This window comes from Xiphias gladius, chromosome 21, assembly GCF_016859285.1.
Source record: "Xiphias gladius isolate SHS-SW01 ecotype Sanya breed wild chromosome 21, ASM1685928v1, whole genome shotgun sequence".
NCBI classification, from domain to species: Eukaryota; Metazoa; Chordata; class Actinopteri; order Istiophoriformes; family Xiphiidae; genus Xiphias; species Xiphias gladius.
This window is the reverse complement of record NC_053420.1, coordinates 29,587,285-29,613,672: the sequence shown is the minus strand read 5'-3', so window position 1 is coordinate 29,613,672 and position 26,388 is coordinate 29,587,285. Positions and strand designations below refer to the sequence as shown.

At 38.8% G+C, this 26,388-nt stretch overlaps 1 protein-coding gene across 2 annotated transcripts in view; it reads right to left on the bottom strand.

Annotated features, from left to right (window-relative positions):
* fbln2 (fibulin 2) overlaps nucleotides 1–26,388 on the bottom strand; it is an 86,971-nt gene that overhangs the window by 39,722 nt on the left and 20,861 nt on the right. For both annotated transcript variants that reach the window (XM_040116466.1, XM_040116467.1), the window contains exons 3-7: nucleotides 17,550–17,673; nucleotides 14,987–15,116; nucleotides 13,781–13,967; nucleotides 6,566–6,775; nucleotides 4,495–4,623 (exon numbers count right to left, since the gene is read on the bottom strand). In XM_040116466.1, the coding sequence (XP_039972400.1) occupies nucleotides 4,495–4,623; nucleotides 6,566–6,775; nucleotides 13,781–13,967; nucleotides 14,987–15,116; nucleotides 17,550–17,673 (780 nt within the window). The remainder of the gene's footprint in view (nucleotides 1–4,494; nucleotides 4,624–6,565; nucleotides 6,776–13,780; nucleotides 13,968–14,986; nucleotides 15,117–17,549; nucleotides 17,674–26,388) is intronic.

Genomic DNA, 26,388 nt, shown 5'->3' with positions numbered 1-26,388 from the left:
CGCCACAATTCACACTGCATGTCTTGACAAAAATCCTCTGCAATAAAATTGTGGCAAGGCATAGATCAAGGCAAAGGTATAAAACAGGAGCACAGTGACCTTAATAATTGTGAAATGGAGGAAGTTTGGAACCATCAGGACTCCTCCTAGAGTTGGCTGTCCAGCCAAACTATATAAATTGGCAAGAAGGGAGGCGACCAAGAATCCAATGGTCACTCAAACAGAGATTCAGAAGTCCTGTACAGAGATTGGAGAACATGCCAGAAGGATGACTATCTTAGCAGTACTCCATCAATCAGGCCTTGGTGGTAGAGTGGCTACACGAATGCTACTTTGAGTAAGAGGACAATGAGAGCATGATGAAAAAGATTCTCTGGTTCGATGTGACAAAAACTGAACCCTTTGGGCTATTTCTAGCAAACATGTCAATTTTGTCACTTTAAGTCAAATCCATTTTATTGATATAGTGCCAAATCATAACAAAGGTCATCTGAGAGAACTTTTCATATAGAGCAGGTCTATACCATACTCTTTACTATATTATTTACAGAGACACAACTTTCCCCCATGAGCAAGCACCTGGCAGCAGTGGCAAGGAAAAACTCCTTTTTAAAAGGTAGAAACCTAGAGTAGAACCGGGATCTGGGTGAGCAGCCATCTGCTTCGATCGTTAGGGTCGAGAGAGAAAGAAAGAGGGGGAAAGAAGAGCGAAAGAGAGAGAGAGAGGCCAGGAGGAAAGAGAACATAGCGCAAGGCAAGTTCCACATAGAGATGTAACATTGCAAAAATCAGGAACATCATCTCTCAAAAAGATGCAGAAAAACTAGTCAATGCTTTTTCCATGATTTTTAATAAATTTTCAAATATTTAAAAACATTTTCTTGTCAGTTTTCACTGTGTTATTATGGGTTATTGAGAGTGTTTGTAATTTTCACATAATTTGAGTTGTTCTGTATCATTACTCCTAGTATTAAGACCAATAAATCAGTTTGAAAGTGATAGCAGGTTCTAATCCTGTGTTTTCAGTTTTAAGACTGTAGCGTTTTTGTTTACACATCGCGTTCACAAAGTATTCAGACCCCCTTTCTTTTTTCATTTTGTTATGTTGCAGCCTTATGGTGAAATCGTTTAAATTCATTTTTCCCCTCATTAATCTATACTCAATACCCCATAATGATAAAGTAAAAGGCTGAATTTTAGACATTTTGTGGCAAATTCAATTAATTGGGCAAAATTTGGAATGGCACACACCTGTCTATATTAAGTCTCACAGCAGACAATGTATGTCAGATCAAAAACCGAGCCATGAGGTCGAAGGAACTGCCTGCAGAGCTCAGACAGGATTGTGTCGAGGCACAGATCTGGGGCTGAAAAAGATTTCTGCTACATTGAAGGTTCCCAAGAGCAATATGGCCTCCATAATTCTTAATTGGAAGAAGTTTGGAACAACCAGGACTGTTCTTAGAGCTGGCTGGCTGGCCAAACTGGCCAATCAGGGGAGAAGGCCATTGGTAAGAGAGGTGACCAAGAACCAGATGGTTACTCTGGCTGAGCTCCACAGATCCACAGAGATGGGAGAATTTTCCAGGACAATCATCATTACAGCACTCCACCGATCTGGGTTTTATGGCAGAGTGGCAAGACGGAAGCCCTTCCTCAGGGAAAACACATGACAGCACACTTGGAAAAACAAGATTCTCTGGTCTGATGAAACCAAGATTGTACAGTCTTGCCTCACTTCTAAGCAGCATATCTGGAGGAAACCAAGCACCGCTCATCACCTGCCCAATACCATCTCAACATTGAAGCATGGTGGTGGCAGCATCATGCTGTGGGGGTGTTTTTCAGCAGCAGGGACAAGGAGACTGGTCAGGGTTGACGGAAAGCTGAATGGTGTAAAGTAAAGAGGTAACCTTAGTGACAATCTAGTCCAGAGCACTCAGGGCCTCCGACTGCGGCCAAGGTTCACCTTTCAACAGGACAATGACCTTAAGCACACAGCCAAGACAACACAGGAGTGGCTTAGGGACCACTCTGACAGTGTCCTTGAATGGCCCAGCCAAAGCCATAACTTGACCCAATCGCACATATCTGGAGAGATCTAAAAATGGCTGTCCATCGATAGCCCACATCCAAACTGCTTGAGAGGATCTGCAGAGAAGAATGGCATGAAATCCCCAAATCCAGGTGTGCAAAGCTTTTTGCTTCGTATCCAAGAAGACTTGAGGATGTAACCCCGTTAACTAAGTACTGAGTAAAGGGTCTGGATACTTAAACTACTAATACAATGTGATATTTCAGTTTTTCCTTTTTAATAAATTTACAAACATTTCTAAAATCTATTTTCACTTTTTCATTATCGGGTATTGAGTTTAGATTAATGAGGGAAAAAATGAATTTAAGATATTTTAGCGTAAGGGTGCAACACAGAAATGTGAAAAAAGTGAAGGGGTATGAATACTTTCTAAATGCAATGTATATGGATTATGTCATTAAGTTTCTAGTTGTCTTTTCTTATGAAATACAGTAAACCTTTTTCACCATAAGGGCAAGAGTAAGATGGCTTTCCACATTTGTCTTATGCTAAGGGTGTGATGGAGACCTAAAAAATTGTGAAAGCTTCCCTCAGTGCTGAAATATGCTGAGATTTCAGATTGTGCAGATGTTCTTAAATGCTTTATAAAAACTTCATGACTGATTACCATACTACAGATGCATGTGTTTACCTAATGATTTAGTTAATTGTACAGGCATGACATTCACTGTATCAAAAGGAGAAGGAGGCCCAGGAGGTTGCAAATGTATTGGGTCCAGATTTTGTGCTATATTAATACTGCATGTATATTTACATTCCATGATTAGATTAGATTTTATTGCTAGGTGTAAATGTGCCATGATCCACAAAAATTATCTGGAGGAACTCTGGAGACAAAAACTCTCAGTGATTTAGTTAACATTTAGTGGAGGCAATAGAGCTAAATTCAGTGTGATACTTGGCAAACAAACAGCAAAAAGTATGTTTACATACACTAAATGAATAAAAAATGGTTAAAGTGATTTAGCTAATGCCAACAAGCTAGCTTGCAATGTTCTAGTTTTCAAAATATTAGTTACCCTCTTTGACTTCATGTTCATCTCCCTAGACTCCACCATTCTCCTTTCTCCTTGAAATTCCTCTAGCACCGTAGCGCTGGTTGCATCTTTAGCTTGCAAATCACACATTGAGGCCGTGAACAGTGAGTCGTTTGAGCAACCCCACGTAAACCCAGCGTGAGGTTTAGTTCATCAAATATCAATTATTTCTGTTTAGCTCCTGTAGTTTCAGGCTGTGATACACTTTGAAAATTAAGTAGCAAAATCACTTCCGTTTGCTACTTAATTTTAGCTATTGTTACATTTGACAGTTTAAGTCAGTTTTTCCAAGTATCTGGAGATTTAAATACACAGTTTCTTATCCTATTTAAAGGAAACATTATCTATTAAAATGTTAATCATGTGTAAAATAACCATATCATTTGATCTATTTTCAACAACAGCCTACAGTATGAGAAACGACATGTTTGCACCACATGTCTCTCCTTGAGGTCCTGGAGTTCACCTCACAGCCACCATTCTGGCAGCCAGTAAATGATCTGATAATATACGTGATTATCTTGTTCTCGCAAACGTAAATAAATTATTACTGACTGCTCAGGTAGCTAGTTTCATCTGGACTAATATTTTTGCAACTATGCCACACACACACACACACACACACACACACACACACACACACACACACACACACACACACACACACACACACACACACACACACACACACATAGTGTAAAACTGCACGAGCAGAGCAAGTACCAAACCAGAGTTCAGTTTCATTGCATTCTTTTCAACATATATCACCCAGATTTATGGATATTAGCTTTAGAAGTACCATAGCAGGGTTTATACATAAGAAGGGACCATTGTTTTGGTTAAACTTGGAGCCCAGAGTTCACAAGGCTCTGCAGTGATTATTTTGTGAATAATGACTTTCATAATTACAGACTTAGCCTTTAGAGAATCAGCAATTAGTTTGAAACTATAGTAGTCGTACATAGTAGAAGGTGGGAAAGGTAATCTACTCATGAAGTTATTCATTGAACCAAATAAAGTCGGGTAAGGTTTATTTCACACAGGATGGTCTGTATCATCTTTGATGTACTTACTTCATGTAGTACATGCATCTCACCATGAAGAGCAAATTTACACCAGGTTCTTTTGAAAAGCAGGACTCCTCAGTAAAATCAAAATCATGATGACCTAAGTCAGACAGGGACAGCTGAAGGGCAATCATATTTGAAATCTATTTAAATATCAAATATGATTGAATATGTATGTTTGATGTAAACATACAGATAATAAAAGTTCGAGTGTTTATCATTAAAGGGGGCATGAGTGTGGTCATTCCTGCGCACAATGATTTCACTATTCATTATAGTATAATGTTGGCATTACCTGCACAAGGATTGAGGCGGACAGGGCTGGTGGTTGTTGTACTGGTTGTAATGGTAGTGGCAGTAGTGGTTTGTGTTGGGACTGCAGCAGGATTGTCCTCTCTGACTCTGTTTTCCTCGTCAGGGCTCGCTGCATGTAGAAACACAATAACAGAGACCATGAAGAACATGTCCGCATATGAAGTACTACAGCTAACTGAGGTGTTAAACTACAAATAGAAAATGACTTTGGACTACTTAATATTTCTGATATATGAAACGAATTTCAAAAAGAGTTATATTCCACATAATGTCTATTTCCTAGTAGCAAGACATAATTTGACCCACGCTGGATGCTTTTGTCATTATACTCTTTTAAAGAGCACAGGGAGGTCTTTGAATAAATTATCTTTCATTTGAGGTTGCAGGGAATTTTAATGAGTCTGTTTAAATGACTCTTGTTCAAGTGCCATAAGTATGATGATGAAATCCGTTGTTGGTTTAATCACTGCATAATCACAGTGAAAAGACCATAAATGTGTATACAATAAAATTAAGATTCTTGTAGTTAAGCTTTTAATGGAAGTAAAATACTTCCGTTTTATTGTTTAGCAGTTCATCCATCTCTTGTTGGTGAATTCCAATCACACATCAGTATCTTATTTTAACTGAAGGAACACAAGGTCAAATAGGAGACGACATGAACAGCATTTGAAAAAATTTGAAAAAGACTACCCATATATACATTATACAGATAACTCTAACAGACCACTCTATATGATAAGACCTTTTTATTATGTGGTTAGCACCATAGCCGGGAGGTCAGTAGTTTCGCATTCATGGCAGAAGCCTTTCCGTGTGAATCATCTGGATTGACAATCTAGAAGAATCTGTGATGAACACATTACAGGTTACGTATGTTGCAGGCACATTACAGCCATGGCAAATATGAGGTACTTTATATCCAAATACATTAAAGACTTTGATATGAGTGACTTTTTGAAACTTTCTTTCAAACTCTAGTGTCCAACCCTCTGACTTCAAGGAAAGACTTTTTACGGACCGTTATAACCTGCAAGGGGACGGTCACATGACTGACGAAGACAGCTGAAGGTGTCTGTGGGCTACTTATTAATAATAATTCAATGTAAGTTATTTTCAGATTCTTAAATGTGCAGGTCTCATAGTTACTAAGGAAAAACTTCCACCAGCTCACTTAAGAATGTCTGTTGGAGAAAAATCAGATAATGAAGTGTTCACAGCTAAGTGCCACTGTAGTAAAATGAGTAGTCAGTAGTCATTAGTACATTATTACATGACTACTCAGTAGTCGTTACTAAATAAATATATGAGTGCTCATGGGTCAGACCGCACGCATCTTCAAACTTCATTTTGATCTCAACTACACACCTTTATATTCTCATGACTGTATCTTGCACGGTTGTGACACTATCGTGGTGACAAAATCTGTCCACAGACAGACAGACATCTAACCACCTGCCAAAGTACTGAAAACAGGTAGGTGTCTCCAGGACAACTTTGTCATGATGACACACACTCTCACACAGACTCACGAGGTGAAAACAATACCAGCCCCACTTTCACAGATAAGCCATACTAAGGACTGAAATTTCAACCTCTTTTCCTTCAATTTTAACCATTATTTTTTTAGTCCGTCTTCTGTGTGTCCCCCAACTTTACTAAACTGAGTACCCCTTTAAAGGTCCATCAGGAAAAGGATAAAAATCTGCAGCCATGACATACCTAGACTCTGATATAGCATACTGTATAATCCTCATAAAAACAGTCGAAATAAGTACTACTCACTGCCATGTTTTTGGTAACATCAAATGCATGAATGATGAGAAGGTAATGTGAGTTTTGCCACACATGGCGAAAACCAAAATTTGGGAAAGCAATGTATTTACATGCTTCAGAAACCTGTTTAATATTGGAGTAAAGTAGACTAGTTCACTGGGCTTTTCAAACTTGGAGTAAGAGTTTACCTGGCAAATTCTGAAATTTACAACAAAAACCAAGTGATTTAAAATCAGTTCATGTGTGAATCAACCTTTGAAAGTGAGTTATAATACCTGGTGCACAGGAGTGTCTGTCTTGCTGCAGGATGTAGCCCTGGTGGCATTCACAGCGATAGGAGCCCAAGACATTGATGCATTTGTGTTGGCATAGCTGGCCTGCATACAGCTGGCACTCATCCACATCCCCTTGCTCCTCCACCACGTTTGCAGCTTCATCTGTGGCACTGATGGAGAAGGCCTCCTTTGGGTACTTGCTGTCTGAGACTAGAAGGAGTGAGACAAGGGAGTTGGGGGGTCTCAAATTAGAGACAGTACCAGATTGCCTGTATAATTTATCCTGCACACTTACCTAATGAAACTGACTTGAAGACACAAAACAGCATCTGCTCCTCCTTTACATTTACATTCAGAGTGTTTTAAGTGATGCTTTTATCCAGAGCTTCAATGCCTAAATTGTCATCATTACAAGAAACCACCAGCAACAATACAAAGGTCAGAGCCTCTCGTGACCCAAGGACACTAAAGTGAGAGTAAGGTACTGGGAAAAGAAATATACAAAATGCTAAGCGTTTTTAGTGGGCTATTAGATTGAGTAGAGAGGGAATGACATGAGGTACTTACTGAAAAAATGGGTTTTAGTTTGCTGCTTCTATTACTGGACATATCACAGTGTATCTATAACAGTTGTTCAGTCAGACTCCTATTTGAGAATGACTTTTAATATGAACTGGCCAGACACTGTAAATTTTATTATACTTTTATGTTGAACATGTAAATTTTAATCACCCTTCTACATGGCCAAAACTTTTATGCTCACACTGTACAATTTGATTGACTGGTCATGACAGGGTGATCACACTGAATGTACAGTTTTACGCATTCATTGTCAACTGAAAGATCCAAAAGTTTTATTCAAACAAGATGGATGGGTCCTAGAAAGAGAAAGGCAGCTTTACTTTGTACAACTGATTGTTCACCAAATCCCACAATCGGACAATTGTCCAGTGACACCCTAGCCACCGTAACTAGGCAAAGTAACCCTGTTAAGCTTTGGATTTCTTTAAATGCAAAAATAGTTTGCATGGGGCTCTAATACTTGAGCCATAATGGAGCAATACTCAGTACATAAAGAGTTTGGAGGTTTTTTTCCTTTATTTAATCACCTTTCCGAAACCAAAAACACAAGGGAAAAATTGTAGGAATTGGAATAAACTCTGTGTATATTTGCTCTAACGCAAGCCGCAAACGCTAGCATGCCCTGCTAACTAGCTTACTACCTACAGTAGCGACCTGGTGTTACTTAAAATGCAAGAGGCATGTCATTAGCAAACTGTAGTATTATTAGATTAGGTTAGAAAAATACCTGTACAGGGGCCTCATTTATAAACGTTGTGTACAAACATAGAAGTTTTACACCACTTTCTAAGCAAACTGTGGGGTTTCTAAAAAACAAACTTGACAGGAGAATGTGTGGTTAATCCATAGAAGCTCTGACCCATGTGTACGCACATAAACTGTAGAAATGAGAAAGTGCGACGCCAATACAGAGTTAATTTGCAAAAATGGATGAAAGCCTTTTTCCTGATGAATAAATAAACAACTAATTGCAGATAGGACTGCACGGTTTCATATAGATTTAGGCACATAAGTAACTGGACAGTAACATAATTTTGTAACTTTGCCTCTGTACATCACCACAATGGATTTTAAACAAAATCATCAAGATGTGATTGAAGTGTAGAATTTTAAACAAAAATATCACATTAACCGTTTATAGCCATTTTTATACACAGTCCCTCAGAGGCTCAAAAAATTGACAATTGACTGACAAGCAGTTTCATGGCCAGGTGTGGCCTGTTCCCTTGTTGTTTCATGACAGATTAAACGGTCTGGAGTTGATTCCATGTGATGAATTTGCATTTGGTAGCTGTTCATGGGAATTCTCAATATGCAGTCGAAAGAGGTGTTGATGCAAATGAAGGCGGCCATTATTAAGCTGAAAAAACAAAACAAACCTATCAGGCAGATGGAAAAAACTTTAGGAGTGGCCAAATCAACAATTTGGTACATTCTTAAAAAGAAGGAATACACATGCAACTTCAGGGACATCTAAAGGCCTGGAAGACCACGGAAGACACCTAAAGTGGATAATCACAGAATTCTTTCCGTGGTAAAGAAAAAAACCCCTTCACGACATCTAGCCAGATCAAGAACACTCTTGAGGAGGTAGGGGTATCATTGTGTCGACAGTCAAGAGATGCCTTCATTAATGTAAATACAGAGGATTTACCACTGGTAACACTCAATAACAGAAAGGCCAGATTAAATCTTGCCAGAAGCCCTCTAAAAAAGCCTGCCCAGTTATGAAAAAAGATTCTTTCGACAAATGAAACTAAGATTAACTTGTACCAGAATGATGAGAAGAGAGAGACACGTGAACCAAAACCCTCCGGAGAAGTGAAGACCAATCTGCTTTCGGACCCGCGGAGTGAGGCCTCCTCGCGTTTCCATGGGATCCAGACTTTAGGCAGTCGTTGACTGCAAAGAATTTCATCCAAATATTAAAAATAATCCTTATATTTATAATTCTGTTGGTTTTTCGAATGACTTTTGAGCCTCTGAAAATGTTGGATAAAAATGGCAATGATTCCTAAATGCTTAATGAATATTGTTAAGCTGAAAGTCTACACTACAATCACATCTTGATGGCTTCATTTCAAATCCATTGTGGTGGTCTACAGAGGCAAAAATCACAAAAATTGTATCACTGTCCAAATACTTATGTACCTAACGTTATATTGGTATCATATATTGTGTTTCATAATGTGTTTATTTGGTATGACTTTTGGTTCGATTTATTTCTGCATTTTAAATGTGTGTCATGTAAAGCACATTGTAAAAAAAAATAAAACAGAATATTTTTGCGCGTAAGAACTTTCTGTGTTTCGACCGTATGCCACATTTTGACGTGAATCCTACGCACAGTTTTATAAATGATGTACCAGGACTGGAAAATCCAATGTGTGGGAGCCAGGGTACTACTTTATCAGATTCTAGAGGAACGATAGCAGCTCTTTGTTGCTCTTCGTTTGGTTTGGGCCTTAATGCAAACAATTACTACAGGTTCCCCAGCTTTTGTTGATCCCTCACAAACCCTCTGTCAGTACAATGGCAGTGGTGGAAAAAACTGTGTTACTACATCCTCTGATACATTATTAGCACAATACTGTACTGCAGGAAGAAGCAATGTACTATTGCTATCAGATTTGGTTGTTCAGTGTTCATCCTACAGCAAAATAATGACACAAAACATTACAAGAATAGAACTTTCAGAGAGAATCCATTGTAGAAAGAATGCCACAAGTGTGTTCAACTGCTGAATGAATTAAAAATTTAATTAAATTCAGGATTTAAAAAAATCCGTTATCCTTTTTTTTTATATCTTAATTATTTATTTGTTCTATGCTTTAATTTCAGATTATACTGAGACATTACACTATATAAATTTCAGTAACTGGAAAAATTGAGGTGTTCTAAAACTTTTGAAGAGTAGTGTACAGTAGTGTATGCATCAGGCACAAGATGCAAAAAAAACGGGAAATCACACCGTAGAACTACTCGCGTTGCAAGACAGCTGACCAAAACTGCTGACATGCCAGAGATCCAACTGATTGTCCAACAGCCAAAATCGTAGATTGTTTGTGTAATTAATTAGGTGTCGTGACTCCCCTCAAACTGAACATCAAAAGACAGCCAATCTGGTGGAAAGTTGGGTGGGCCGAGTTCAATGTTAAAATGTCGCTCAAAGGGGTACTAGAGGATATCTCTAGTAGGTTCTAGAGGGATACTAGAGGATATAAGTCAGGACATCTCAGAAGCTGAGATATTCTGACTTGTAGTCCCTAGTATGGGTCAAGCACCAAAAACACTGGATCCGACATTTGTCATGAAGCAAATAAATTGCATCTTTCATCAGACCTTGCTTGACTAATATGCCCTTGTCTTTCAAACTTGACATCCTAAGTTTGGAAAACAGAGTTTCTCTTAACAAATTTGTAGTTTCTGAGCCCAAGACTCAAGTAATATTACTTGCATCATTTCTTTAGACTTGACAAAGCTCCTTCCAGAGCTACAGAAGACATTATACAACTGTGTACTGAGTTAGTAACAATGACTAGTAAACTGATCTTCTTGTGTAAAAATGGTAGAGTACACCTTTAATCTGTATAGTGTCCACCTATCATAAGTGAGAACTCAAAGGCAAAAATACATCAGGCTATCTCGGTTCGTTTGCTGCTTTTGGGAATGTTGCCTAATCTATACTGTGCCAAAAACATATATCACTGAGAGTGAACATGTCAATGCATCAGAGACACCATTATACATCAAGGGGTAAGGGCCAAAAGTATACTGTAACAAATATGGGTTCAATTGTGTGTTTTAAGTAAATATTTCTCACAGTCATTACCTGGAGTTTAAATTCAGAGGAGCAAGGCGATTAAATGTTTCCTGTTTTAATTAAAATGCAGTGAGTCATAAGACTGAAAACTTATCCCCTATGGAAATAATTACAGTACACATCATCCATTTTTTCATCCATTAAACACTCACAAAGTAAAGGCATCTTTCATGCATTCTGAGTGAATGAATGTGTGTGTGCGTGAAAGGCGTAAAATACACACACCGAATAAGGGCTTGAACAGTTTTTGCAGCTCCTAAACCTTTCACAGCTTTCAGCAGGTTAATTGATTCCTACCTCAGAATGACATCATCCAGTTTTCCCTTTTAAAGCTGAAGGGAATGAGCTGCAGTCGATGGTTAGAACAGAGTCTATTAAAAGGGCGGGATTAGGAGGAATTCTTCTGATGTTATGAATGAAATAACAGACTAAGGCAGTAAGGAGACCGACCTTACCTCATCATCTTACTTGGATACAACTATTCCCATTAAAGCACAACTACGAAGGCTGACTAATAATAAACTACAATTTCATGCTGTGCTTCTGGTCTCAATATATAAACTAAAAAGATGAACAAGGCCTACCAAATCCCAAATCAATGATTTTAGGACTATTCTTGTGCTTTTCTCAGGGGGATTTAATGTTCTAATTTCACAGAAGAGTACAGATAGACTAACACGCTAACAAATGTGGCGTCACACTGTAATCTTTTTTAAAGTCACCCATCACACCACTGCTGTCATTGATGAAAATCATGCAAATCCCTTGTCATGGAGCTTACAGCTATGAACAAAATGTATAGGTCATCTTTAGAGTCCAGTGCACTGAGCGGAAGCAGAAGTATTCTAACCATTTTTCTGTAGATATAAGGAGTTACAAATGAGTATTGGAATGCATTTGCATGATGCATGTTTATTCTCAACCTCAGTTGTTTGAAAATTCATTGATGCAAATGTCACTGGCATTGTGTACTTGATGGATCAGAGAAAGAGGAAAACTTTGCTGGCACAAGTAGAGAGACAACAGCCTGAGCTGCCATCTGTTCCTGATTCATCACAGCTTGCATACATCTATCAGGATTCTCTGAATGGTAACGTGACTCCTGACCAATCAACCAAGAGCATCTGTCTTTTGGAAGATCAAACTCAGTCCATACTCCACCTCTGACATAAACTTCAATGAGGACAAAATTGTGGTGGCTCAACCCAGGACTATTCCATACGTCATTACAGTGCAAAGTTTGTTCAAGCTAGCAACAGTGGCAAAAACACATTTTGAAGGCAGAGATGCTGAGGAGGCAGGATTAACAGAGTTTTCGTGTTCAAGTTAACTAACTGCTAAATGTGAAAAAGAAGCTCTCAAAAGCAACTTTAAGTAGGAACAAATTCAACATGAACATGGTGTTTAGCAGGCTAGTTAACTAGCTTACCTTAAAGGGGGGCTCTACCAATTTTACACATTAAAATGTTTTGTATGCATACGTCTGCATATGCGAAAAAAGGGCGTATAAGGCTTTTTGGCTCTAAAGGTAGCTGAGTGAATTCTAAAAAATCGGGTCAAGTAATGTCACTTGAGTCATTGTGGGTTAGGGCTGAACACTACAATTTTGAAAATGAAAAACATTTGGGGATGTGGAGCTAGAAAGAAGTGAGCTTACCATAAATCTGCACCCCACTCCTCATCTCTGCTTCAGGCAAGTGGCTCCAGGCTATTTTGGTCACTACTAGCGTAACACACCCAGATCTCCAACTTAGCAGCTGGAGGTTGAGTTGCATTGTTGGTAATGAAGTGCCAGGTTTTATAATGCTAATTTTGTACAATGCTAAATCAGTAGAGTATTCTTTTAGTAGCAGTATAATAGTATGACTAGTTTTCGCGACATCCATGTTATGTCCCAGTTCCAGACTACAGACTAATTCTAAGCAACTTTTGGGTTTGCAATGCATTCACACTGAAAAACTGACGTTTAAGTTTAGTATACTCAAAATATCAATGATCCAATTATCTCTGCAATGCATAAAGGTAATGGAGCTATTCGCAGCTGCAAAACATTAAACAAATTGCCAATTGTGGTAAAACAGCATGAGGAAGATCTTGAAACACAAAGTATTAAATCTCTTTCCTTTTTCTCATTTTTCAAAGATTTTTTAACTTTCTTTTTGTGATGTTTAATTGACAGTAGCTTTCCAAAGTTTGACATCACTTGGCATCACTTCAAGACATGTCAGTCAGATGTTTCAGTAATGATTACGACAACATAAAGGTGGCTGCAGTTTTTACTTGTTCTCCACCGACTGAAAGACCACAGTCCACGGTGGGAAATGCCTGACTTTCCCTGGACTAAGAGCTCATTGGCTCAGATGTATCAGTCCAGAGATGCTGAATAAACTAGAGACATATCGGTTTTTAATTCTTAAAAACATAATGAGGCCACACAGATGTTTTGGTAACATTCTTTTTTTAGCACTTAAGGAACCTCTCATCTATGTGTCTTAAAATATGACATTTTAATTTTTTTCAATGGGAAATTTCCATCTAGTTATGAAGATCATATGATATGATATAAAGCTCAAGAACACCGAGTAAATGGACCTTGAGTTTTGTGAACTATATTTTTGTTTTGTTAGCAAATGGTTAACAATTTAGGCTTATTCGCTATCTTTTTGCTTGCTTTTTGTTTTTTCCTTAAAGTAGTTCTGGCTGTTTTTACACGTAGAATAAATCCTTACACTACTGAAGTGTGCGATAAATGTGTTTTCCATGTTGAAAGCTCCATGTTGTGAAAAATTACTGTGCAGTGGATAACATACCTTCCTTAGGCATAGCAGTTGGTCTGGGTTTCTGCTTTCTCCTCAGTGGGATCTGGCTCGGACCGTCCTCTTCCTTGCAGCAGGTGAGGAAGGCATGACCACATGGGTTGCCCAGGTACTGGTGGGCATTGCAATCCCATCCTTCACTGCGCAACCGTAAGCCAAGGGCACAGCAGCTGCAGCACACCTGGCCATCCAGACACAACAGCAGAGCCTATTAGGAATGTGTCACTGGGGTGCGCTTCACATCTCTAATCACCACCTCTCTTTATGGTCCTCCACTTTTAGCCCTGTTTGGTAAACAGCAGAGCAGGGGGGGACATAACAGCAAAACAGGCAAAGCAGGCTAGTTCCTCCCTGTGAACACGCTGCAAAGGATTACAGCTGCAGCCTCAATCTGAACCACGTGTCTTGCAAAGAAAAACAGTCTTTCACATTTTTTCACTTTCCTTTAAACAATGACCTGGCACAATGGCTTGGCTCAGATGCTTTAACACATGAACAATTGGCTGGAGGGCTAAACCACCAGGTTTCCTCTTGGAGAAACAGGGAAGGCTATTTGAGCTGACTCTGAGCAAAGGCATGATTCTAATTTCCACATGGAAGTATTCACAGGTCTGAAAGATGCAAACAGGAATGGGAGATTTTGGCAGTTCTTTACTAATATATTTCAACCTGTTTGCCAATAAACACAAATAAAACTGTCTGAGCTCTATGAAAGCTTCTCTGCTGGCACAGGTATACGTGAAATTGAAATCTCACTCTGGCCAAAACAATGATGCATTCCAGGAGCTGTTTAAAATGCCACAATAACATAGCTTTCACTATGTTATTGTGGCAGTTCTAAGGGATTCACAGTACTCGAGCACTGCTGATGGGTAGAACTGCTCAAATTGTCCATTTGAAATAGTGAGTCACACTCAACCCGACTCACAAAAACATTTCATTCTCTATTCTAGAGGTAAATGTGACAACCTATAATCAGTTCAGTGTTTGTTTTTTAGAGACCTTGGTGGGTAGAAAATGTGGGCATCATCCATCCATGATGTCATGTGTTTCAGGCATGACTCAACCATCTTCCTCTTGTTTCTTCCCTGTTACTCACCACTGCGTGCTATCTAATAAAGCAAATCTATCGCAGATGCTTTAACTTTTGAAAAACAACATTGCTGTAAGAGTTCTCATGGTGGTGAGACAGTAATGCACCTGGTAGGAGTCATCTGTGCACTGATCCTCCTGATCCACTTCACAGGTGTCCCCTCTTCTGGCTGAAGTCACACCTGATTCGCACTGGCTCTCCTTCACTGAGCTGAGGCAGCATTGCTTCTGTATAACACTGACACACACGTACACGCACCAACATGCACACGCCCACACATTTACATACTTACATATACATCTTTATACACTACACAGAGAAATCAGGTGAGACAAAAGGATGCACACAAAATGGCAGAAAGGTTGAGGGCTTTTTAGTCTTGCAAATAGGCCGGACTGGTTGATTTAAACTCAAAAAAATGTAGCCAAACAACCAGTGTTTTCTGACAGCAAAATGGAAAACTGGTGTACGTGAATTGGCAGAAGTGAAACTCTGTTCTGTGCTGATTCCAGCGAAGGAAAAGAGAATTAACAATAAAGGTGAACTGGAGTTAAGTTTTTGTATACTCACCATGTTTAATCTAACTCCAGTCTGGCTTTTCAAACTTTGTAATGACATTTCATTCTTTATCTTAATTGTTTTCATAAGGCTAATTGGTATAATATTTTGTGATTACAATATTGCTCCAAATCTCAGCAAACTTTGACCAGCTACAATTTAAAATTCTGGATTTTTAGTGTCCCCATTAGTTGGGTCAGTGTTATTCATAAATGTATGGATCTTTTATTGTGGATCTCTTGAGCAAATTTTATGTTGGAGCGATTTTGGACCTTTAATTTAGCAATTTGATGTCAGTCAGAGTAAGACTTCCTTAAATTTGTTAATACACCTTCCCCAAGTATAATGAAAATCACACCAATGGCATCTGAAATTTTGCTTAGTATCATGTTAAAACACAAACAGATGGGCGAAGCTCAATCCACAGTCACCACTGATTACATCTAGTTGTGAACAACTACTAAAATATTTTGCTTAGTAATTCATACGTGCAAGATTCCTACTGGAAATTGTCTAACAGATAGTTGCTGTTTAAAGTTGTTCCACACATGTATCTGTGTAACCGTTGGCTCAGAAGATTAACTGCCTATTTTAACATAGAAGACTAAAGTAAACAGAGGTTTGATATACTGAAAATCTTAAGGATTCAAAATTTAGAGGGATACTTCAGTAATTCAATTTTGTACTTCCATAAAGTTAGGGCCTTTGTAGAATAGGAGGCAGAGCCTTAAGCTATCAGGCTCCTCTCCCGTGGAACCAGCTACTAGTTTGGGTTTGGGAGGCAGACACTCTCTACATTTAGGATTAAGCTTAACACTTTCCTCTGCGATAAAGCTTATAGTTAGGGCTGGCTCAGGTGAGACCTAAGACATCCCCTTAGTTATGCTGCTATAAGCCAAGGCTGCTGGGGGAACTCCCCTGATGCAATGAACAGTTGTCTCTTCTTCTCTCTCCTTCTCCATCTGTCCCCATGCATATATAATCACACTACTCCAAGTCATTAACGTTTTGTCTTCTCTCTCCCGTAGTTTGTGCTTTTGCTCTCTGTCCTCTCTGTACCTGTCATTATTCTGCATCTATCTCTGATTCTGGAGCTGCAGGATCCGGATCTGCCATGACTACTCAACACTCATCATCATTATTAATTTTATTATTGTTAATATTATTACTATTATTATTCATTGGTACTGCCATCATTGCTTCTGTTATTATTAATAATGTTGTTACACCTATAAGTATTACTATTATTATTATTATACAGTGTTTGAATACAACAGTATATACAGTTGTTCCTGGTCTCTCTCTCTTCTCTCCCCCATTTCTCTCCTGTCAACCCAGCCAGTTGAGACAGACGGCCGTCTAACCCGGGTCCAGTTCTGTCGGAGGTTTCTTCTTGTTAAAAGGGAGTTTTTCCTCTCCATTGTCACCAAGTGCTTGCCCATTGGGGCAACTACTGGGCTTCTCTCTATAATATTGTAAGGTTAATAATAATCTGTGTTATGATTTGGAGCTATATAAATAAAATTGAATTGAATTGAATTGAATTGAATTGAATTGAATTTGTGAGAGGGAGATCATTAGAAGAACAGTCAAAACTGAAGCAGTGTCGAGAAAACCCCGACTAGCACCTGCACATAAGGCCCACTAAATTAAACATTATAGAAAGTGGGTCCCACGTTTTCTATAATTCTTCACAAATAACTTGAGCATCTTTCATAGGATTTTACCTGCCTAATAAATACCCACGTCTTTCACTCCACACCTCAAAATTGTAACAGAGGCTTTCTTTTTATAGTCTTACGCCAAAACTAACCCGTTCTTCTCTCAGACTTTACAAAGCTAACTCTTCTCACATGCTGAGTAAAGCTTCCCATGATGAGTTCACTGATCTTCATGTGCAAAATTGGTGGAATGCCCCTTTAAGTTAAGTTGTATTTTACTGAGAAAGTAAAGAGGTCTAATGCTTGTGGTAACACCTGGAATTGGGTTGTTTTTTTTTGCCCCACCCACTGATGTTTCATCCAACCAATTAAATTATTTTTTCCAAAGCAGCTTCCAAAAATTTTTGTATAACTATAACTACGTTCTGCCACCTGAGGACACATCACTTACCTGCATATGGAGTGCTTGTCATTGTTAAGCAAAAGCATGTGGTTGCAGTGGTGGTTTTCAGTGGCCCATCTATGGCCAAAAGCACAGCAGCTCTGCAGCAGGTCTTCAGCAGAGGCACCTGGACCTGCAGCCCAGAGACATGCAGGTATGCTTACATCAGCACACACAAGACTAATGGAATAAAAACAGTTCTGCAGTAAATCCTCCATGTCTGCAGAGCTACACTTTATTGAACAGACAGAGGCCTGAGCAGTGCAGTGACTGCAGTAAGCAGTGAGACAGAAACATATGATAGACTGCACCAGGCCTCAAAGGCGCCTTTGATATTTCTACAGCTGACTAAAGGGGTACAGTTCTGTTACAGTCGCCCATTATATGGTTGGAAACTTTTTACTCAGGTGTCAGGGAAGCGAAAGTTTATTCTATAAATAGTTTTCACAAGTACAACGTCAGTCCTCTGGTAGGTTTGTGAGCAAGAAGTGTGACAGATTGACAAAGAGTCAGCATGTATGTACAACGTTAGCTGCCTTAGCAGTTGGAGCACTTCAAATGTCTGGACCACCATGAGACTCTCCAGGTTGAATCATCAGAATAAAAGATGAGCAACTATTTTAGAATATATCTAGTTCTTATCAAATAACCAATTATTTCCTAGCAGTCTACAGCCATGCTGTGACTGTATGCAAATGTCAGTATACTAATATGCTCCCAATGACAATGCTAACATCAATTTAGCAGATTGACATCGGCACCAACTTAGTTTAGCATGTTAGACTGTCATAAACCAAAGTGTGCATATAGAAATTTTGGCCTGATGATGGTAGATGAAAAGTCAACGGATCACCAAAATTCTTACCAATTGTGGCAAGTTTCCAGGCAATCCATCCAATAATTGTTGAGACATAAAATGAGGCTAGATGAAAGGTCAGGGGATCAACAAAGTCAATAGGAATCCTCCCCTGGAGACCTTGAGTGTCTGCACTAAATTTAATTGCAATCCATCCAATAGTTGCTGAGATATTTCTGTCTGGACAAAACTGGTTAACTGACCAAGCTTGCAATCGTCTACAGGAACCCTGCTGTCATGGCTAAAAAGTCAATGATACAAGCCTGTGTAATATAAAAATGTATATAGAAAAGTTATCCATAACTCCCAAAGAGCATTTTTTTTTACTTAACATCCAGTCACCAGGTTTAAAGAATGCAGTGTATGCCACTAATGGCATGTGGAAGCTAATGTTTACACTTGATAAAACATCATAAAACACAGCCTACATCCACTGGCTACTTTATGAAGTACACCTGTACAATACAATGTAATCCAGTACAGCGCCATGAATTCTACTTTTACAAACCTATATATGTTCAGTTTTTGTTGACAGAATGTGATCATTCTACTTTATGTTTGTTATTGAGGTATTTTGGGTGGTGGTATAACATATTGGCCATACAAAACTAATGGAAAATACATGAATTGTAAAACTGAAAAAAAACCTGAAAAACTGAAATTAAGAGCCAGGATCCTATAATATTGTTTGGTTTGGGAAAAATACAAAAAAAAGAAGAGACTTGATCCACTCACACAAAGTTGATCATGCATCACTGTGAAAGTAATACTGAATGGTTTATGAAGCTGACATAAGCTGGTTTTATGAATTGTTCTGTGAATTAAATCAGTTGTTATTATTAAATGGCCATTTCAGTCAGTCAGTGAAAGAATACCAAAATAAAATTCCAGTAATGGCCCCTCTTCAAAACCATCTCCATTCTGCCTTCCACTTATTCAGAGGAAAAATGGCAACGTTTTCATGTCATCAACTGAGAGAAAAGAGCATAAAACGCGTCAAGCCAGGAACCCATTAAATCCTCATAATGAATGAATGCATTCCATTTTTCTAAATCTCATATTTCAGCTGAGGCTTGGGGGGGGAAAAATAAATAAATAAAAAAATAAAAAAAATCAATCCATCTTTGTTGCTTCTAATTAGGCAATATGAAGCAAAACTTGCCTAAGTCAAGAGCATGCTGATGCGGCAACCATCAAAGTAATCACTGTCATTCTTCGCTACTATTGCAAGCCCCACAGAGACTGAGTTGGCCCCCCACTGCTGAGTGTGTATAAGCAAGCCTGGCTGCTTTGCATGGAGCTCAGTTGGTGGATGAACACAATGAGAGGCAAGCTGCTAATGCTGCTGCTGCTGCTGCTGCTGCTTGGCACTACAGAGTGCAAAGAGCTCGTCAGCTTCCACATCGCTTCCACGTCAGACTCAAAGTCGTCTCACCACGCTGCTTTTATCCACATATTAGCATGAACTCTCGAGCAAACACACACATACACACACACACCAAACTTCACTCTGTGCCCTTTGAAGAAAAGCCATTCATAAAGAGTTTTTGTTTTTCAACTCAATAAACATTTGCTGGCTTATATACAGAATAGAACATTTGCATTGTCTTCATATTCACACTGCTGTGAAACAAAGTTTTTTTTATGTAACTTTGAAGACATGAACCTAATATTTGTCAACAAAAAACAGTAAATACAAAAAAAATGCTTGTAATTAAAAACAACCGTATCAGAGAATTTACTCCACATGGTGTCAAATAGAGCACCGTGATCAGATTTAGTGGTTTCCCACATGCATGTATGCATGTAATGATGTAATATCCATTGTATTCACTTCCAAATGTTGCAGGTCTAAACTATGCTTAATCCCATAGAACACAGTGTACATTCAGATTTTAAAAAAGAACCATTGAGCCAGGAATTACTTAAATAGCTCTTCTTTGAGCTTCACTTTGAAACTCTTTTTATTTCAGTCGGTCGCTTTCAGTTCAGCCCTGACTCCTTTAATGCTTAGTAAACAATCATTTAAAAGAAAAGGCTGGCGGCAAGTTACAGTGCATAATTTATAAGCACTGTATTCAGAAAATAGTGTCAAATTGAGAGCAGAAGATGCTTGAAAGGAAAGTATTTTACCCCAGAACGTTAGTGTTTCACTCTGTAAAACATTATTGTAGAATTCATGTCCTTGTTGACAACGTACTTTAAAAAGACAGTAATCTCCTATATAGTAATGTCTGAAGCAGACATATTCTTGTTTTATTTATAGTCTCAATGCCATCTGTGAGATCTGTTTTTAAGTCCAACAAGGAATAAGGTGAAGTTTAGGGTATGTGCCCTTTCATTATTAAAGATCTGACGACAGATGAATATATAGAACAGGAGGAAATGACTGCTCACACAATATCTCTCCTCAAATGCTTCTCAGAGATCTTATGAATGCTTTCAGGAAGCAAGAACACCATCCCAGTCTGATTTTGTACGGGGAAAAAAGAAAGAGTGGGGCTTCATTTGAAGCACAAGTCAAAAGGTTTTTCACACTGACACTAAATGAGAAAGCTGGAAGCAGTCTAAATTCCCACTTTTATGTGAAATATGTTCCAGGAGTGCTTGCTATAAGCCAAACATGAGGTTCAACCGGATGGTCAGTTGGAGTCTAACACTCAGGAGTAGCCTACTAACTACCTGAGAAACAATGGAAACAAGCAGACATATTTATATCTCAGAAACAACACTTTTGTCAATAGCTATTGTTGAAAAAGTCAACATGGTTCCTAGGATGGCAGCACTGCCTCTCCTCCAAACTGAGCTTTTATGTAGCAGATAGACCGAAAATAAGAGTATTCCACCCACTTAAACTCCCATGGAGTTTGTCCGGACCGATTAGCCTGGCCTCACACTGCCTGCCCATCATTACTCTGTCTGGCCAAACACAGACCTGTCTCACACCACACTCAGACACATGTCAGACACTTCTGCGGCGCCTTGGAATGTTATGATAACATTCAGGAACCAAGTGTAGCATGTGATGTAATTATTGTTTGCAGCCAGTAATGTCTCTGGAGTATGGATGCGCTAGGTACTAATAAAGTGACAATATACTGATTTGCTGTCCAGAAATTAGTGTTGACCACTTCTGATATGATTCATGTTTTTCTCTAAGTGAACTTCCAAAAGACAGAAAGTCTGGAAAAACTGCAGTGACATTTTGCCATCTTTACAATATTTATTTACAGTATTCATTCAGTATTCAATGAATACTTCATTTAAAGATGGTGATGTATTCCAGAGTTTTCCTGCTGCTAAATAGATGGATTGGATAGGTCTTAAAGTTGGACTAAACCATTGTTTTTATATTAACTATAGTCGTGTTTCCATATACAGTATTTTTCAAGTGAATTTGAGACTTTTAAAATGTTGCAGAAGTGAAAACAGCTGCCCATTCATGTGAGTTAAATGGTCGCTATAATTTGGAAAAGGTATTTCCATCTCCAATTAAGTGCATTAACTCTTTTTCAAAAAAGAAGAAAACCATCTCGAGAGCGTAAAAACTTTTTTGAGCAAATGAAGTTTTTTTCAAATGTTGCCATTTCCATCAACCTTTTCTAATGTGATATTTCAAAATGCGCATAAAAATATGTTGATTGGAACACAGCTTATGATGACAAATGACAAATGATAGTGATTATTGTCAAAGGAACTGTTTGTAGAAACAAACCCACAGAGAATTGTCATCCGACTCTACTTTCACCCTCAGTTCTACATGGCAATTTGCATCTTTAGCTTGTTCTGGTTGCCCAGCCAATACATTTCTTCCTCATTTTCCCCTCATTTTTAACAGCACAAGAAAAGCTTTGATAAACCCACTGTAAGCTACCTGCCCAGCAACAAATGACTAGTGGAGAATGTTTAAAATCTTGCACAACTCCTGATGAACACTTAAAGCAGTGTTAATTTTTTGGGCTCTTAGGAGCAACAGAACAAGCTGCAAATACAACACTGACACATTATCACCTTATAAAATGATATGTTAGTTGAACATGTTAGCAAACAGTTGCCTATTTCTACACCCAATTCCAAGTCCAATACCTACTCTCCTTTCTCCTCCTGAGAAAAATATCTTGCTCTTTAGATGCTAAATGCTCCACTATGTTCACGAGCTGGCCACTGACTTTATCCCTCTGCCATCTGGTGCTGGGCAGGTAGTGTACAATGTCTTTTTGCTGAAACCAGCCGTCTGCCGTGGCTAGGACAGGTGGTTGATGAGAGCTGTGAGACTGATCCAAAACAGCACAGTTGCATACTGTAACATCAAAACAATGAGCTGAAAGTCACTAAAACGCTTTGTAGTGCTGATGGAAACTGCAGAGTTGCATGATAATTTTCTGTGGGTTTGTCACTATGAGTGACACCTTTTACATTACATATAGTCATTTAATACCCTGTACTGGTTAAATTGCATGGAGAGAAATAACCATCGAAAAATATTGGTATATGGTGAAATTGAATTGCAAAGATACCAGCTGGACCAAAATAACACTGTCTCCAACAAATTCCTGTTTAACTTCATCAGACTTAAAATATGATGGATTCTATCTTTCCCGCCTCTGAATGCCTTCTGTTTTGATGAGCAGCCAATATGAATAGTCTGATGAGGCACCCAGAGCATTCACGAAGTGTCGTTTATTGAGATATAATAATAGGAGCAGGCCATAGCGGGTAATGGTTTAGAACAATGTGAGGATGCTAACTGCCTAAGCTCCCACTGTTCTCGCAGTCACAAGATTTTCTCACCCTGAAACACATAGTGATGGTCATTCATCAATATGTCTCCTAAATAAACAAACCAGGCAGAGCAGAATTTACTTACTTCCTCTCCAGAACAATATGAGGAGACTTTCAAAATTATATAATATATATAATACAGCAGACATGTTAAGTCACTGAAATACAAAGTTCTAGTAAAGGATGAAGAAAAATATGAGTGTGTTGTGACTTTGACCGGTTCAATCTAGTATGACCACAATGGAATGAGTTCTGGATATGTAAGGAATATCTTCAATTCTTGTGGGATATGTGAAAAATATAAAACATTTTTGAATTTCATTACTGTATCAACCCCACCTTGTACTTCGGTTCTGTCTTTGTACACCGCCACAATGGATTCGAAATGAAGCAATCAAGATGTGGTTGAAGTGTAGACTTTAAGCTTTAATTCGAGGAGTTTAACAAAAATACTGCATTAAAGGTTTAGAAATTGCAGCCATTTTCATACGTAGTCCCTAATTTTCAGAGGCTCAAAAGTAATTGGACAATTGCCAATTCATCAGTTTCATGGCCAGGTGTAGCCTGTTCCACTGTTGTTTCATGACAAATTAAGCAGATAAAAGATCTGGAGTCGATTCCAAGTGTTGAATTTGCATTTGGTAGCTGTTCATGTATGTGTTATGTCTAGCTCTTGCTGTATTTTGTCTTGGTTCACCAACGTACACGGCAGCAGGCTTACTGGCTTAAAGGGGACCTATTATGCTCATTTCCAGCTCTATATTTGTACTCTGGGACTCCATTAGTGTAGCTTTGGATGATTCACAGTTCAAAAGAATTCCTTATTCATCCTACACTGCCTGTTATATAGCCCCTCAGTTGATCCTCTGAATGAAACAGGAAATAATAGCCCAGGCCTCCTTAAGAGTCCTCCTTAAAAGCCGACTTTCTGCTGATTGGCCAACTGTTGGAAGCTCGCTCAGGAGCAGCGCACCAAATGCTTTTGGACACCGCCTCATCCTCTTACCAGTGTGGAGGTTCTGAAAGCAAACTGTAAAACTAAGTAACTAGTAACTAAAACTAAGTAACATAATATAATTGATTGGAAATGGCAACTTCTAAAATCCATCCATTCATGTTCGAGCCCGAGTCCGATCCAGAATATGAGAGGAGGGCAAGAACATCCACAGCAACAATGATTACAACAGGACATCACCGTTCGGTAAATATTACACCCATTACCTGCTTATTGTGTGACATAACTACGCATTTAGTCTTTCGATCACAATATGTATATAAAGATTCTATATATGCCCATGTTAATAGTTGTATTTGTGGGAAATGCACTAAAATACTGATTGAAGTGAAAAAAAGTCAGCTGTCAGTAAAGTGCTGATGAAAATGGAAAATAAAGCCCCCTCCACTTCTTCGTGTAATCTTTTTGCTCAGCCTATAACAGATATTGGTTGCACAGACAGTGTTGCAAGATTGGATGATTTTCCACCTGGACTACTTTTTGCTGTATGCACAACTCTAACCAGTATCAATAAACTGTACGAATCATGCCCATGTTTATCTTCATACCAAAGGCTAGAAGAGAAAAAACAAAGCTGCTACGTTCACGTGTCTCTGTATGTTCACACACAGCTAGCATTCAAAAGTCACTAAAAAAAAAAAAAAAAAAAAAAATCACTCAAAAAGTTTTAATATGCAGTTTTCTGTCAGTAAAAAATATTTCCAGCCAGAGACCACATCTGACACAACTATTTAAGTTTTTGAAGACAGGCCCCTTTTTATTTTTCAGCTGACAGGTGTATTTTTACATAAAAGTTTGCTCTTACATCATCTGTTGCATCAAAAATAGCTACAGTTTAAAAATAACAGCAGTGTATTGTGGTCTCAGATGGATTTGCTTCATCTTTACAATGTCATCTGGTGAACAACCATGCCCAAACCCCTTTTTTTAGACACACTTCTTTGAGGATCAGCCCAAGGATTATTGAACTTCCCAGATCCGTACGAGGTTTTAACATGACCACATCGATATGTGAGCATCATCTCCATTTCTTCTCTGCCTTCCTTCTTATTAAGCCTCCCTGGGGCTCATCTGTAAAGCAGATGGGAATATAATGGACTGTAGGCTTGAAAGGTCTGTCCTTACACTGAGTCAGGGTTGTCCCTGCAATATGTAGTCTGTACAGTATAGCACTTCATCTTTTTCTCTGCCTTCCTCAGGGGTTAAGCCATAAATGCAGTATTTTCCAAGCACTCTTTGCCTCCTTTTTCTGACGCAACATCTTTGTTGTTTCTCTTAACAAATAAGCCTTTTTGCCTAGCAATAATAATCTCCTGCAATGCTCAGCATGCCTATTTGGCCTCCCGACACCAGTCAGCCCTTTTCATGTCTGGCAATCTATCAGCCCCAGCCAACCGTCAACAGCAGCCTGTCCACAGTGGCACCCCTGGGCCTTACTCCAGCTGCCTCATGAGAAATCTCTGCTGTGGTTTTCTTCCAAATATGAAACAGCAGTCCAGCGCAAACACAAATTCTTGTCAATGCTCCAAATTTGACCTGAAAAATATGTTGCACTTTTTGATAAGCATGCAAGGTTAATGAGGTCTACATCTGAATTAGCTTTAAAAGTACGAATGTCATAGAATGCTACCATGCCTGCCTGCTAATGCATTCATAAACACGTTAGCATGGTTCAGCTCTAAACTTACTAACACCAAAAGTGAGTAATGAATAATTTCTTTTTTTACTCTGGGACATCCTCTCTCTGTCATACTTCATTATGCTTAATGCTGCCAGCATCAGGCAAAATCATTCTAGTAAGAATCTACCACCAGCAGCAGTGTGGAGATCTGAGCTGTGGACCAGACATGGCCTTGAAAGCAGAGTTTAAAAGAGCTACACTCATGGCAACAAAATCCAAGACACTCTTTCACATCTCACATCTGCCAGGCATAGCAGCCCCACTGTTGAGAGTTTTGGTCCCAGAGTTGAATATTTCAACATTTCAGCAGTCAATGGACATATGTCCTGGAATATGAGGGAGAAAATACAGACATTGAGATCCTAATATTACATACTGAAAAGGACAATAGTGCCTACCGAGAAAGAGAGAAGATAGGATGAAGTGAGAAAGATTTGTTTGGGGGAACTGGCTATACGCAAGGTTTGATTGTCAACTGTGCAAAGCAGGCAACTGCAGCAGGGTCCCCGCCATC